General features: G+C 47.5%; 1 protein-coding gene across 4 annotated transcripts in view; it reads right to left on the reverse strand.

Moving 5' to 3' along the window:
- TCAF2 (TRPM8 channel associated factor 2) overlaps positions 1–13,038 on the reverse strand; it is a 30,502-nt gene that overhangs the window by 11,238 nt on the left and 6,226 nt on the right. For all 4 annotated transcript variants that reach the window (XM_071433019.1, XM_071433018.1, XM_071433017.1 and 1 more), the window contains 6 exons: positions 10,822–10,940; positions 9,394–10,027; positions 5,337–6,307; positions 3,338–3,432; positions 2,189–2,402; positions 613–852 (listed from right to left, as the gene is read on the reverse strand). In XM_071433019.1, the coding sequence (XP_071289120.1) occupies positions 613–852; positions 2,189–2,402; positions 3,338–3,432; positions 5,337–6,307; positions 9,394–10,010 (2,137 nt within the window). In that variant the 5' untranslated portion in view covers positions 10,011–10,027; positions 10,822–10,940. The remainder of the gene's footprint in view (positions 1–612; positions 853–2,188; positions 2,403–3,337; positions 3,433–5,336; positions 6,308–9,393; positions 10,028–10,821; positions 10,941–13,038) is intronic.

A 13,038-nucleotide genomic window follows, 5' to 3' on the forward strand; every position in this document is an offset into this window, starting at 1 on the left:
GAAAAGCTGGATTGGGGTAACATCAGCTGCAAAAATACACACTCCTGGGCTTTGACAGCAATAGTGGATCTGCTTCCAGATGTGTGCCATCATCTCAGGCACACATCTTTTCAGAGTAAGCTTTGCCCACAATAACCTTCGTGGAGCCCACCTCCAGCAAGTAGGCACACAGAGGTTTAAAATTGTCACTGAACACATGAGAACACTCCTGTGGCTGTGCCAGAGAGAAAATAGAAATCAGGTCACTGCTTCCCAGCTGTACTGGCTCTGCAGTGCATTCAGGAGGGAGAATGGATAACTGCATGCGAGCTAAAGCCACTGCAGTCAGCAGCTCTGCTTTGTAACACACCCCAACAAGAGAACAGCTGAGGAGACACCACCAGTTTTGAGAGCAGGGAGGCATCTGCAAAGGTCAATATGTTTTTCAAGCCCTGCCTTCCCACATTTCCAACCTGACGGAGCAGCTCACAATTATGCAAGGGCCACAGTCATTTAACACCTCACATATGTTCCCAGTCTGGTTTTAGCAAAATAACCTTGAAGGAACAGACACTGCTGCTAGAGGCCACTTGCCTCTTAGCCCTGGAGAAGGCCATATGGCATTGTACCCACCACATGAGATCTGGACATCTGTTACAATCCTCTCTGGCCTTGGGAACTTTGCTGGCACGGCTGCCAATGTGCTTATGGCCACCATGATCTTGTCCCACAGGGTCAGCAGCAGCCGTGGGCTCTCCATGTGGCGGATGCTGTCAGAAGGCACCGTCAGGATGAGATTCTCAACAGCCAGCTCTGCCCAGGGAGCAGGGTAGTGCCGGATACAGGCCTCCCACTGCCTTTCACAGGTCTCCCCTACAGAAACAACACAGAAAATCAGTTGAGCACAATTCTGACTTTTGAGCATGCTCGCAGAGGTCAAGCTCAGAGAAAGAGAGCAGGTCGTGAAAATTTCTTGGAAAACAGTATGTGGTAGTTGCATGACTGTGGGTGGTGGCTGTTACATAGCCAGTCCTCAATCTGTTCTTGGGAAGCCTCCTCAGGCTCTTTAATAGGTAGGGAACAGAAAAGGACTGGCATGTAACAGAGTAGCATAGTAAGAACAGATCCCTGTTTTGTATCAGAAAACAAGAGGCATCAAGTTTCTCCAGTGTCTCATTTCTTTTTGTCCAGCACAGTTGCTGTTTCATGTAACAATGCTGGCTCTGTTCAGTTTGATGAAGAGAAGAGAAGAGAAGAGAAGAGAAGAGAAGAGAAGAGAAGAGAAGAGAAGAGAAGAGTGCTGGAAACATGGGGAATTCAGCAGAGATGTCTTGCAGGATCTAGAGATGGCCATATGAGGGCACAGTAAAGCAGGCAGAGCACAAAGCATGCTTTGCCGTGCTTCCTCTCCCTAGCACAACAGTTTCCATCAGAAATAACAACTCCAGCTCCCAGAAATGTGGGTGTGGACAAACCCTGCCCATTTTGTGAAAGCTCTTTCACCTACACCCAGCCACGCAGCAGGCTCAGAGTGACTAACCCAGAAGCAGAGATTCATAAATTGTAGAATAGTTTGGATGGAAGGGATCTTAAAGGTCATCTGTTTCAACCCTCTTGCTATGACCAGGGGGGACATCTTCAACTAGATCAGGTTGCTCAGAGCCTTGCCCAATTTGACCTTGAATGTTTCAAGGAAAGCATGCATCATCACTTCTTTGAGCAAGTCGTTCAGTATTCCACCATCCTCATGGTAAAAAATTTCTTCCTTATACATAATCTGAATCGATCCTCTTTTAGTTTAAAACCATTGCCCCTTGTCCTACTGCAACAGGTCCTGCTAAAGGGTCTGTACCCATCTCTCTTGGACTTGCCCTAGGTGAAGCTGTGCTGGCTGTTCCAAATCAGCTCCCTGTCCTCCACGTGCCTTAGCATAGCATCTAGGAGGGTTTGTTCCATGATCTTTCCAGGCACAAAGCTGAGGCTGACAGGTTGGTGATTCTTGGGGACCTCCCTTCCACCCTTCTTAAAAATTAGTAGAAAAATGGGAATCCCAGAGGACAGCATAGTAAGGAAAATAAATCTGAGTTTTCCTAAATCCAAGCATTTCTAAGACCTTTCTAAACAAAGGACCATTTTTCCTTTCAGTCACTGGGACAACGACATCTGTGAGCAGCCCTCAGGCAAAAAGCCCCAAGGTAAACAAACCTACCAAGCTTGAAGAAAGGAGCTCTGACTGCCCCTTCCACCGTGATGGGCACGTTCCCCAGTGAACTCTTTGCTGGTACTACGATGTAAATGAGGCCACCCCAGAGGCAGGAAACGGATTGTTTCTGGCAGGCAACATCACAGGTGCGGATTACCACTGGTGCCCGTTTCAGCTCCTTGGCTCCAGAGAGGTCATCCGTGTGACACCCAACCTGCACCTGGCAAGCAGAAGTGGAGGAACAGCTGGTGAAAGGTGTGCCAGTGTGAGCTGGCACACTGACCTCAGCACCCACCGAGCACTGTCCCTGCAGAGCACGCACACAGAAGCAGCCTTCTGACTCCAGCCTAGTCCCTATCTCCGTCTTACAGCTCTTCTCCCAGTATTTCTGGCTCAAGTGCATCCTTCACCAGCAGGTCAGAGTCCTGCAGTGACTTCTTCCACTGCACTGCACTTGCATTGATCATTCCTCCACCCTTCCCCAGCATCAGAGTCACTTCCTATAACATCATTTGGAGAGATGTGGTCGTGACTGGCTTCTTTTATTGTGCCTCTTCCTTAGAGCTCTTATAATAAAACAGACAGCATGTGGCTGCAGGATCAGACAGAAGCACCTGAGTTAACTATTCATTTCAGCTGCTTCAGGGAGGTGACTGCAAAAAATATCCAAGCAGGTAAGCATTTGCTTCTCTTCTATTTTGCAGAGAACAGGATTCCAAGTAACAGTGTCTGTCTCATCTGGATACATCTACATGAGCAGCAGTGACACCACTGTCAAAGGAATTTATGAGAGATCTCGAGAGAAGGAATCAAGTTTGGTTCATAGAAGGGCCCAAGTACTTATCCTGGACCTGAAAATCATCTTGATCAGGTTTTTTTGCACCATAACAGAACAAAAACCAACAGCCGTCAAGCAGCAGCCACACTCAATTATCCCGCCAGCACACAGAGTGGGAGGAAGGCAAAAGAAAAGAGAAAGGACACAAGATGAAGAAATAATGACAAAGCATTTGAAGTGCCACAGGGTGGCAGCAGTAGGAAAGGGCGGGAAAGGTTAGAAAAAGCCATTAAGGAGAAAACCCGTCCCCTGCTATTTTTGAGTTCTAACCCGACAAATACACCGGCGTAAACCAACGCCAAGCAGATAGAGTTTACCTTCAGGCCAGCACCGACCACCAGGCAAGGGCACGTTATCACTGCTGTGTGCCCTTCGGGCAGATAGAGTCCTGTGCTCCTCCAGGCTGTCTTTCCTAAAATGTAACAGAACACAGTCCTGAACAGTTAAGCACTTCTTTGTCCCGACCATTACAGATCCTGGAGATTTCAAGTTGCAACAGGAGAATAATCTTCCATCCTTTCCTTTTCCCTTGCCCTACACTCACAGAACTATCTCGCATTTACCCAACTTGTCAGAAATACAGTTTCAAAGAAATGAACAAAATCATCACGCCATTAGCAAGCAAGCCCATCCAGATTTACACTTCTGGAAATGCCAAGTTTAAATGTGCTTAGTAGTATCTTCTAAAAATGAGAAGGAAAAAAAAAGAGAAAGTAAGTAAAAATCGCAACACTTCCTACACTCAGACCCTCTTCTCCTCAAGACCTCATAAGAGGTGCCAGCTATGGTGGGATTACACAATTGAAGTTGTAATGATCATAAAACATTTCCCAAATAACAGACTGACAGTGGCATCACGTTTTTCCTTAGTGACTGGTCCAGCACAAACTGGAGTCACAGGAATTATCATTTCTTGCTGACTGAAGTGATGAGAAAACCTCAAGAGACCATTCTGTGCTAGGTGTACCTGCAAGAAGGGTACCACTACAATTCAGCATGTTTCTAGACAGTCTTCCCATGGAAATGCAAGTCTCCTTAGAAAAAAAATCTCTTTAAACACTTGCAATTTACAGAATTTACAGTGCAAAACTGATCCATCTCTACTGTACTTATCAGGCAGATCCCACTCCCTAGTTCTGACATAAAGTTTAATTAGGCATATTTCAATCCAAACACCCAAAGTCCTAAAAAGAGCTGAACTGTCATTAAGCACCCAACTTACAACCTTTCCTGTCATCCATGAAAGCAGAACCAGTTTTGTCAAGCAAAACCTAATCCAATGAAAAATGCAAATTAGACTATATCACAGTGTGTTACCAGTTCATCTCAGTTTTGCTGAATTTGTACCAAAGGCAGTTTTGAAATGGTGGTCAGGGTTTGCTAGCTTTTCTTTCCTTTTCATTTATGTGAAATGACACAAATTCTGAGTATTTTCTGCTTTTGTCCTGACTCATTATTAAAACCAGTGAGAAGTTATTCTACAACTTTTCTCTCTGCACAGCCACTGCACTCAGATATTGCCATTCCAGAACAGCCTCCTTTATCTCATTGTAACGATTTGGAAACAACTCCTCTAAATCATATTCTAATTAAAAAAACTCTGTCCAGGGGAATTAAATTCCTAGTGGTATTTAACCCAGAGTTTAAACATATCAGTTGTAAGCAGGAATCTCAGCAAACTGGTACAGATATAAGACCTAAGCTTAGACAAATAATTTATGGTGTATTTACTGAATACTTTGGCTTCAGTGGTTGTGTCACCCCAAGAAGTTCCCACCATACTTCCAGCCTCTTTCACCCCCAAAACCAGATCTTCCCTCCATTGTGCTGATACACCAAGCTGTGGGACTGTGCTATAACTCAGGCTGAAATTACCTAGATAACAAATAAACTTTTTGTTTCTAACTCCCACCTCTTCATAGGATGGCTCCATAGACGGCTATATCAGCACAACTATGGGAACAGCAACTTGCACTGTGGAGTCCAGGGTTTCTCAGAGAAGCTTTCTTGCCAAAACCATTCTGCCATGCAAGTGCCCTGCAGTGCCACTTGTTGGGAGTTCTTCTCCAGCCAGTGCCTGTGCACCAACAGGGAGGAAGCAGGACTTCCATGGAGTGTTTCAGTTGCTAGAATCAGGGCTGGCCACAAAAGGAGCCTGTCTGCCACTGCACTGAGCTCAGTCTCCTCTGAAGGCCAAGGGGAAATTGCACATCTGTGCCCATGTTCAGGCATACACAGACACAGGCACACTGAGGGCAGGCACCCCAGTGATCCCAGCAGCAGGATGCCTTGAGAGGAAGAGAGATAATTCCTCACCTGGGTTTGTGCCATCGATTTCCACAGTGACAGGGAAGGCACAGACCCCAGCAGCAGATTTCTGCACCAGGGCAGCGCTGTCTGTCATGGTGAGGGACAGCTCAGTCGCCATGCACAGAAGCACTGCCTCTTTGGAGTTGCTCTTGACCGGGCACTGCCTGCTGACCTGCGGGATCCCAGTCCTCTTGAGCACTTTGGTCAGGATGCGGTGCAGCGAGGCGTATGCCGGGCAGTCGTGGGCTGGGATGTGCAGGAAGGCAGCGCAGTCCTGTGCCAGGGGGTGCAGCCAGCCCTTCAGGGGCTCTGTGAGCTCCTGATGTCCCTGCAGCTGCGTGCTGAAGAGCAGGAGTGCCCTGCGGAAGTGGTAGTGCTCCCCCGGCCCCAGGGCTGGGTACTTGGCTGCCTGGCCACTCTGCCCCAGGATGCTCACCCCAAAGCGGTTCAGGATCCTGTTGCCAGGATATTTTGCCACAGCAGCTTTGCCAGAGTTCTGGGAAGCCCAGTACCAGGCCTGGCCCCCCACCAGCAGGCCACCTCCCTCTGCCACGAAAGCGTGGATCCTCTCGGCTTCTTTGTCACCGTAAGAAGTGCAGCAGTACACGCTGATGTCACCTGCCAGCTGTGACACCTGCGACTTCACCTCTGCCTGAGACAGCAGGCTACACAGCTTCTTCAGGCTGGGATCCACCCCCACCAGCCCCTTCCTGCCGGCATCCAGCCAGGAGACAGCATTGAGCAGGAATCTGGCCAGCTTTGGGGAGAACAGTTGGCCCTCATGGGTGGCCACCACCACGCGGCCACGGCCGTAGCGTGCGGCAGCCAAGAGGCAGCGCTGGGAGCTGTCCAGGCACAGCGGGAAGGACAGGGCTCCATGCACCAGCAAGGTGGAGGGGATGCCCCCCGTCACCAAATCCAGCTCTGGCACACCGTGCAGGAGAAACTCGGCATCACGGCTCAGGTTGGCCTGGTGCCTGCAGAACCAAGAGAGGTCCAGGTTAGCCCCCAGCCCAGAACCCTTGGCACAAAATGACTGGAGCCATAGCTGAAACTTAAGGAGTTCTCTTCTTGATTTCACAGTGTCCTAGGTGGACTATATGATGCTTTTATCCCCAGTTGTCTTGTTCTGTTTTTGCTGAATAATAAGCTTTGCACCTTTAGGACTTGTTGCAGAGAGTGAAGGGGGAGAGAAGAAGCAGCAGTTTGTTTTCAGACACTGCACTCACTCCTCCACCTTCCTGCCCCTGGACTGTGTTGTCTGCGGATGGACAGACAGCAGGAGAGAGCTCTCCATTGTTTTAGTTAGTTTTGGCTAGCTGAGGCAAAGAAGTTCCCTGGACTGTGGGGTATTTTTCCATTTTCTTTGGACCTGTTCAAACCTGCTCTGGCCTGAACACCAGCAGGGCACCGGCAGCTCACACCTGGGGCCCACCGGGCCGGGCCTGGGCCGCGCCATTTCCAGGGCCTGTGGGACTGAGAAGAGACTGAGTGAGCTGAGCTGCAACCCGGGGAGGGGACTTTTCTGAGTTTGTCATCTCTTTTGGAGCAGCAAGGGGTTTTATTGTTTAACATTGTTTAGGCTTTATTCTTTAATAAACAGGTTTTTTCCACTTTTCTCCAAGGTGGTATTTCCTCCCAAACCAGTTGGGGCAGAGGGACCAATTGAATCTGCTTTCCTTGAGGGGCCCCTTTGGGGGTTCTCTCCAAAATTTGCCCTGAACCAGGACACACAGAATATTCTGAGTTGGAAGCATCACTGAGTCCAGCTCTTAAGTGAGTGGTCCATACAGGGATCAAACACCCCTCCTTGACACTATTTGTAGCACCATGTTCTAACCAACTGAGCTATTCCTGGTGGCCATCCTTGCCTCTTCTTTCTCCTTCATCCCAGGACATCATGCTGTCAGTTCTTCCGTTTAAAAAAAAATTTAAAAAATCCATCAATGCCTCGTTTTTCTCCTTTTAAAGCCTCAGTTGTTACAGTCAAGGAAATCTGTAGGAATCTCAGCCCTCATTTAAAAATTGGAATAAATAGTTTAAAAGGAAGCTTCTAGACCTCTGTCTTTGAAGAGCCACTTGAAAATCTAAATACATTGCAGAAATTAAAAAATCCCTTCAGACTCTTCATGTTTTTTTAAACTGCAGATTTCAACTGCACATAATGTGGGAATCAGCATATCTCCTCTAAGAGAAACTTCCTCTATTTGCCCCACCCTAGGCTTAATGAACTAGGCAAGCCCAAAAGATTTCTGTGCTTTTCCCAAGCTCTGCCACTGCTGAGAACTGAAGAAAGGAGTGCTAGGACAGATGGGCTACACAGACAGGCAGACACACAGCTAGACAAATCATGAATGACTGGAAATTGAATTAGAGCCTTAACACATATTCCTCACACTACCTCACATTGTCAGTGTCCACAATAAAAAGAGATTAGGCTGTGCAAGGCTCTCTTATCTCTGCTATTGTCATATAACTCCTATGTGTCACTGTGGAGAAAGACATGCTGAATTACTCTCATTTGCTTTGTGCACACTTTCCCCTGGTTCTGCCACACAGTTTTCCCCCAACACCTGTGAAGGATATGTTGTTACATGGCCATTGTTGCCAACTCAGTGAGAATAAATGATGCTGCCCTTCCTCATGCCCATAGGACAGGAATTAAATCTGCAGCTCTTCTTTGGTTATTACTTTACTGAGACCCTTTGTCACACAGAGCATGTGTCCAGGCATATGGCACAGCTCCTGTCTCAGACTGAAGCCTGATTCTCCGCACACAAATCTGGCAAGACCCAGATGTACAGATGTTACACAGAAATTGGAGATCTAAATTTCTCCCTGGCACTGGATTCAAACAAAACCCCCACAAAAACAACCTAAACAAGGTGTAATTCACCTTTAGTTACCATTTGAAGTCTTGTTAATTGTGATGTAATTTTTCTCTTTGAATTCCCCACCCCTTTCCCACTTCCATGCCCTGTGCATGAAGCAGTGGGAACATGCTTGTGCAGTGCAGGTGGTAACAAGAAGCAACCAGCAAATTTTAATTAAGCAGCCTGATTTGTTAGCTGTGCCCTAAGCATTTCACTGAATTAACAGCAGAGCTTTCTACCACCTTTACCAGAAAAAAACAGAAAGTATCAGATCCCATTAATTGTTTGAAAATATTAGAAATTTAGCATTCTACATCCACAAGGAAAAGGCTGTGAAGGAAAGACTCGCTGGGAGTTTTATTGTAATTGCTGTGGCTGTCACTACAGTGAAATGAAGCTGCCATGCAGAGGAAGCGCAGCAGCACTAATGCTCCTTGGAGAACCTGCTGTGCCTTATGTAACTTAGCAGAAAGTGGCAGGAGAAAGAGCCTGCCATAGCCACTGGCAAGGGGAGGAAGAGAGCAGGGCAACATCCAGGTCTCCAATGCCTGGTCAATTGTGCAATATGAGCCCTGAGTTTTACACCTGATAATCCAGAACCCAAAGAGCCAGGCTGGAATCCCAAACAAACTGAGATTTCTTGCCCACAGCCTGTTTCAGAAGCTGAGAAGGGAGGCGGCACCCAGCCTCAGCTCCAGGAGCTTACCTGCAGAGGTAAATTCCTGCAAGGAACAAGCTAAACAGGTTTGGCAGATGTCAGCCAGAGCCTGGCCTAGAGAGCTGTCCTGCTGCTTCATCTCCAGCATGGTTTACAGCTGTGGGAAAGTTGCCCTGAATGTAGGGATGTGTGGGGAAAGGGAGAGGAGTTCTTCCTCCTGCCCCTGTTTTGCTGCATTTCACTCAGGTACACTTGATCAAGCAGGCTGTTCTAAAAGATGCCTCCTCTCATTTCCTTCTCTGAGCATGGATTCCCTGGGCCTGGTTCTGCTGCCCTGGAAGCAGTTGAAGACAGCATTCTTTCCAATTGCAAAGAATGGTCCTCTTTAAATTGGAAGGCAACAATTCCATGCTGGTTATTAAAGAACCAGCATTTACCATCACCCTCACCTCTCACCTCCCAAAACTTCTACAAACAACTCACCCACATAACCTAATTGGTGGTTTAAAGAGAGGGCAACTCAGGTACTCACGGGACAACCAATGGGATCTTGGGAATCTTCTTGGCCACTTTGAAGACACCTTTTTCCACAGTGTTTCCTGTGAAGTACACGCCAGCCACGCTGGTCACCTGGTTCCCAGGGAATTCAAACAGCACCTTCTCCTTGCCGTGTTGACTCGCCCAGTACCAGGCTTGGCCTCCAACAAGCAGCCCCCCACCCCCTTTGACAAAGTCCACGATGCCTCTGGCCTGGGAGCTGTCATAGGCATCCATACAGAACACCCCCATGGACGGGCTGGGCTCTGCCTCCACCTGCACTCGGGTGCCAGCCTCGAGCAGCACCTGGGACAGGGAATCCAACCGAGGATGAACCCCAACCAGGGCCTCTGGGCAAGGCTTGAGCCACCTCGTGGCATTCCTGAGGAACTGGGAGAACTTGGGGCTCTTCAGGATTCCTTCATGGGAAACGACCACCATCCGGCCCTTCCCATACTGTGAGACCGCAATCAGGACCTGCTTCTTAGTGCTCAGGAGCACAGGGTAGGCGTCCTCTCCAACAAGGAGCAGCTCACAGGGAACAAAACCTCCAGTGAAGTCCCATGGCCCGACACCATCCACTAACTGCTCGTAGGTGGCACAGGGTTTCATCTCCAGGACACTCCTGTCTGGTGGAGAGAACAGCAACCTCCATTATAGTGAAGTTCAGCAAAAAGGAAAACTGTAACAACCCCCTGGAGCAATTTTTTTGTTGGCTAGTAGGAACTCCAAACAAAGAGGACTCAGATTTGTGGATACAACTTTTTTGGGGATTTGGTTTGTTTGTCATTTTGTCTGTTTGTTCACTTGTTTTAGCTTTGTCATCACACTATTTACATATTTAAATAGAAGTGACAAGTATACCATGATTATGGAGACAAAAATGACTGTTTCAACAAATTCTGCTATGCACCATGGAGGAAAACAGGGAAATAAAGGTATTCACTGTCCCATTAACAATTTATTTGAAGAGGGAGAGTGCCAGAGGCTCCAGGAAGTCTACTAGGAACTTGTATGGTAGAGGTGGTTTACACAGGAACAGCCAGAAAATGAAAAAGCTGTATCAACACAATGCACAATATAATTCAAACGTGCCGTTCACATTTTAGCTCCCAACTGGATAGGTACAGAGCTACGTGCTGCTGCTGCAACATGTTGTACTTTTCTACCTCCATTTAGGCCTGTGCTTAGTATTAGGAGGTGCTGTGAGGGAAAGTCAGCAAAAATGATGGAGATGACCAGCTTCCCTGCAATAACTGTGAGTTTAAAGCACATAGTACCCATGAGAGCATGTCTGGGCACAGGAGATTAATGACCTAGCTCCCTGATCCAAACTGTTTTAAATCTCAATAAAATAATTTCTCTTTCCCATAGCTTTGTTTCATCTGCTTTCCCACCTGTGAAGTAAGGAGAGTGTACTGACCTCGATGCCAAGCCCTTTGAGGTCTGTGAGTGACACTGCTCTCTTAAGGCTCCCTCGGTTTGAAAGTCTGGCTTCGCTTTGTCCTGAAGTTGTCTTCTGCTGATCTGGGATAGCTGTGGCTGTGCAAACAGGAAGGCTTTGAGGTATGAGACTCTGACCCAGCCCCACCCAGCTTGTGTCATTCAGGATTCAGAAGAGTGACTGAGCACAACACCTACAGCAAGGGAAGGAGCTGCTCTGAAGGGGCGTGGACCTTTCCCTGGCAGCATCCCGTGCCAACACCAGGCTTCACACACACTTCACAATTGGCTACCCTGAAAGCAAACCCTTGTCATCCAAACACAGGAAAATGGCAAGTCCTAGAGAAGCTGCATCCTTGATCTGGATTTTGTCAGAAGCCCCAGGATGCTTGGAAACAGCAACCTGATCTAGAATGACAGTATCACTTATCCTCTCTGGTCATGCCTGGAAGTGCTGTTTTTCACCAAAACTATCATAGGACTCCTCTATTGTCTTGCATATGATTCATGAGTCAAAGCTGATTCATGAGTCAATTTAACATGGGATTAACATGGGATAAAAACCACAATGCCCAGTAACAAAGTGCTTGATTGCTGCCTTAGTATGAATCCCAGCTTTTTATTGCTGGGTTCGAAGAAGCCCTACATGTAAAGGCAAACACAAGGTCTAAGTGCTTTAGGGTATTTTACTACAAATCATGCAGCAAAGCAGTAATGCAGCCTTGGAAAATACTGAAGGGTGTTTTGGTGATTTCTGTGGATTTGATACTAATGTACCTATACTGACACACTGACCATGGTGCAAGGGAGAGGAAAAGTGGTTGGATAGTTTCAGCAACGCATATGAAGCTATAGAATCACAACTACTGAATGGTTTGGGTTGGAAAAGGACTTAAAAGAACATCTAGTTTCAAACCTTTTGCCATGGGCAGGGACACCTTCCACTAGACTAGGTGCTCAAAGCCCCATTCAACCTGGCATTGAACTTTTCCAGGCATGGGGTATCCACAGCTTCTCTGGGCAACCTGTGCCAGTGTCCTACCATCCTCAGTAGAGAAATTCTTCCTAACGTCTAATCTAAACCTGCCCTTTTTCAAGGCCTTCCCCCTTGTCCTGTCACTGCATGCCCTTGTAAAAAGTCCCTCTCTAGCTCTCTTGTAGCCCCTTTTAGGAACTGGAAGGGGCTCTAAGGTGCTCCTGGAGCCTTCTCCAGTCTGAACAACCCCAACTCTCTCAGCCTGTCTCCATAGGAGAGGTGCTCCATCCCTCTGATCATCTCAGTGGCCTCCTCTGGACTTGTTCCAAGAGGTCTGTTTTCCTTCTACTAGGAAACCCAGAGCTGGATGCATCACCCCAGGTAGGATCTCACAAGAGCAGAGGAGCAGAATCCCCTCCCTTGCCCTGCTGTTCATGCTGCTCTGGATGCAGCCCAAGGCACAGTTGGTTTTCTAGGCTGTGAATGTACATTGCCAGGTCATGTCAGACTTCTGGTCAAACCAACACCCTCAAGTCCTCCTTGGCAGGGCTGCTCTCAATTAATTCTCCACCCAGGCTGTATTTGTGCTTGGGATTGTCCCTCAGTCATTCTACATGGGGACAAACCACAGGACTAGGTTTGATGTAAAATCAGCAAACTTCTTAGCTCCCACCTTTCTTATCACAGGATCTGAAAGCTAACATCCTACGCTCTCAACCTAGGAACACTCCTGCTCCCTGGCGTTTATCCAGAACAAGGAGTGGCTATTTTGGAAAGGATGTTAACTCTCTTGACTGAAAGCAATTGAGACCATATAACAGAATTCCCAATTCCTATGTAATCACAATTTCTCCATTTAAATTGTGTGAAGCATTTCAGAGTGGAGGGAAGAAGTGCACATATTAGACCCCGAGCAGACACAACTACAGATGATCTCCTCTATCTAGAGAGAGAAGGGAGAAGACTCAGCAGGAACAGAGAACATACATGTCTAACAAAAATTGAAGGAAGCTGCAGAAGACTGAGCTGGCTGGCTGTCTCTCACATCAATTAGGAGGAAACAACCACTAGACCTGGGCCCATACAGAAGGAAGATCTTGGCTCCTAGCTGCGTCCCCTCTGAATGTGGAAGCAAAAATTCTCCATGACAGTGTCTCAAGACAAAGATTCTGAATTCCTTGTCTTCCCTCCTGCACCTTCCACCTCTCACCTCCAGAGAGT

This window comes from Agelaius tricolor, unplaced genomic scaffold, assembly GCF_023055355.1.
Source record: "Agelaius tricolor isolate 1412-34295 unplaced genomic scaffold, bAgeTri1.0.p SCAF_9, whole genome shotgun sequence".
In the NCBI taxonomy this organism is placed as follows: domain Eukaryota; kingdom Metazoa; phylum Chordata; class Aves; order Passeriformes; family Icteridae; genus Agelaius; species Agelaius tricolor.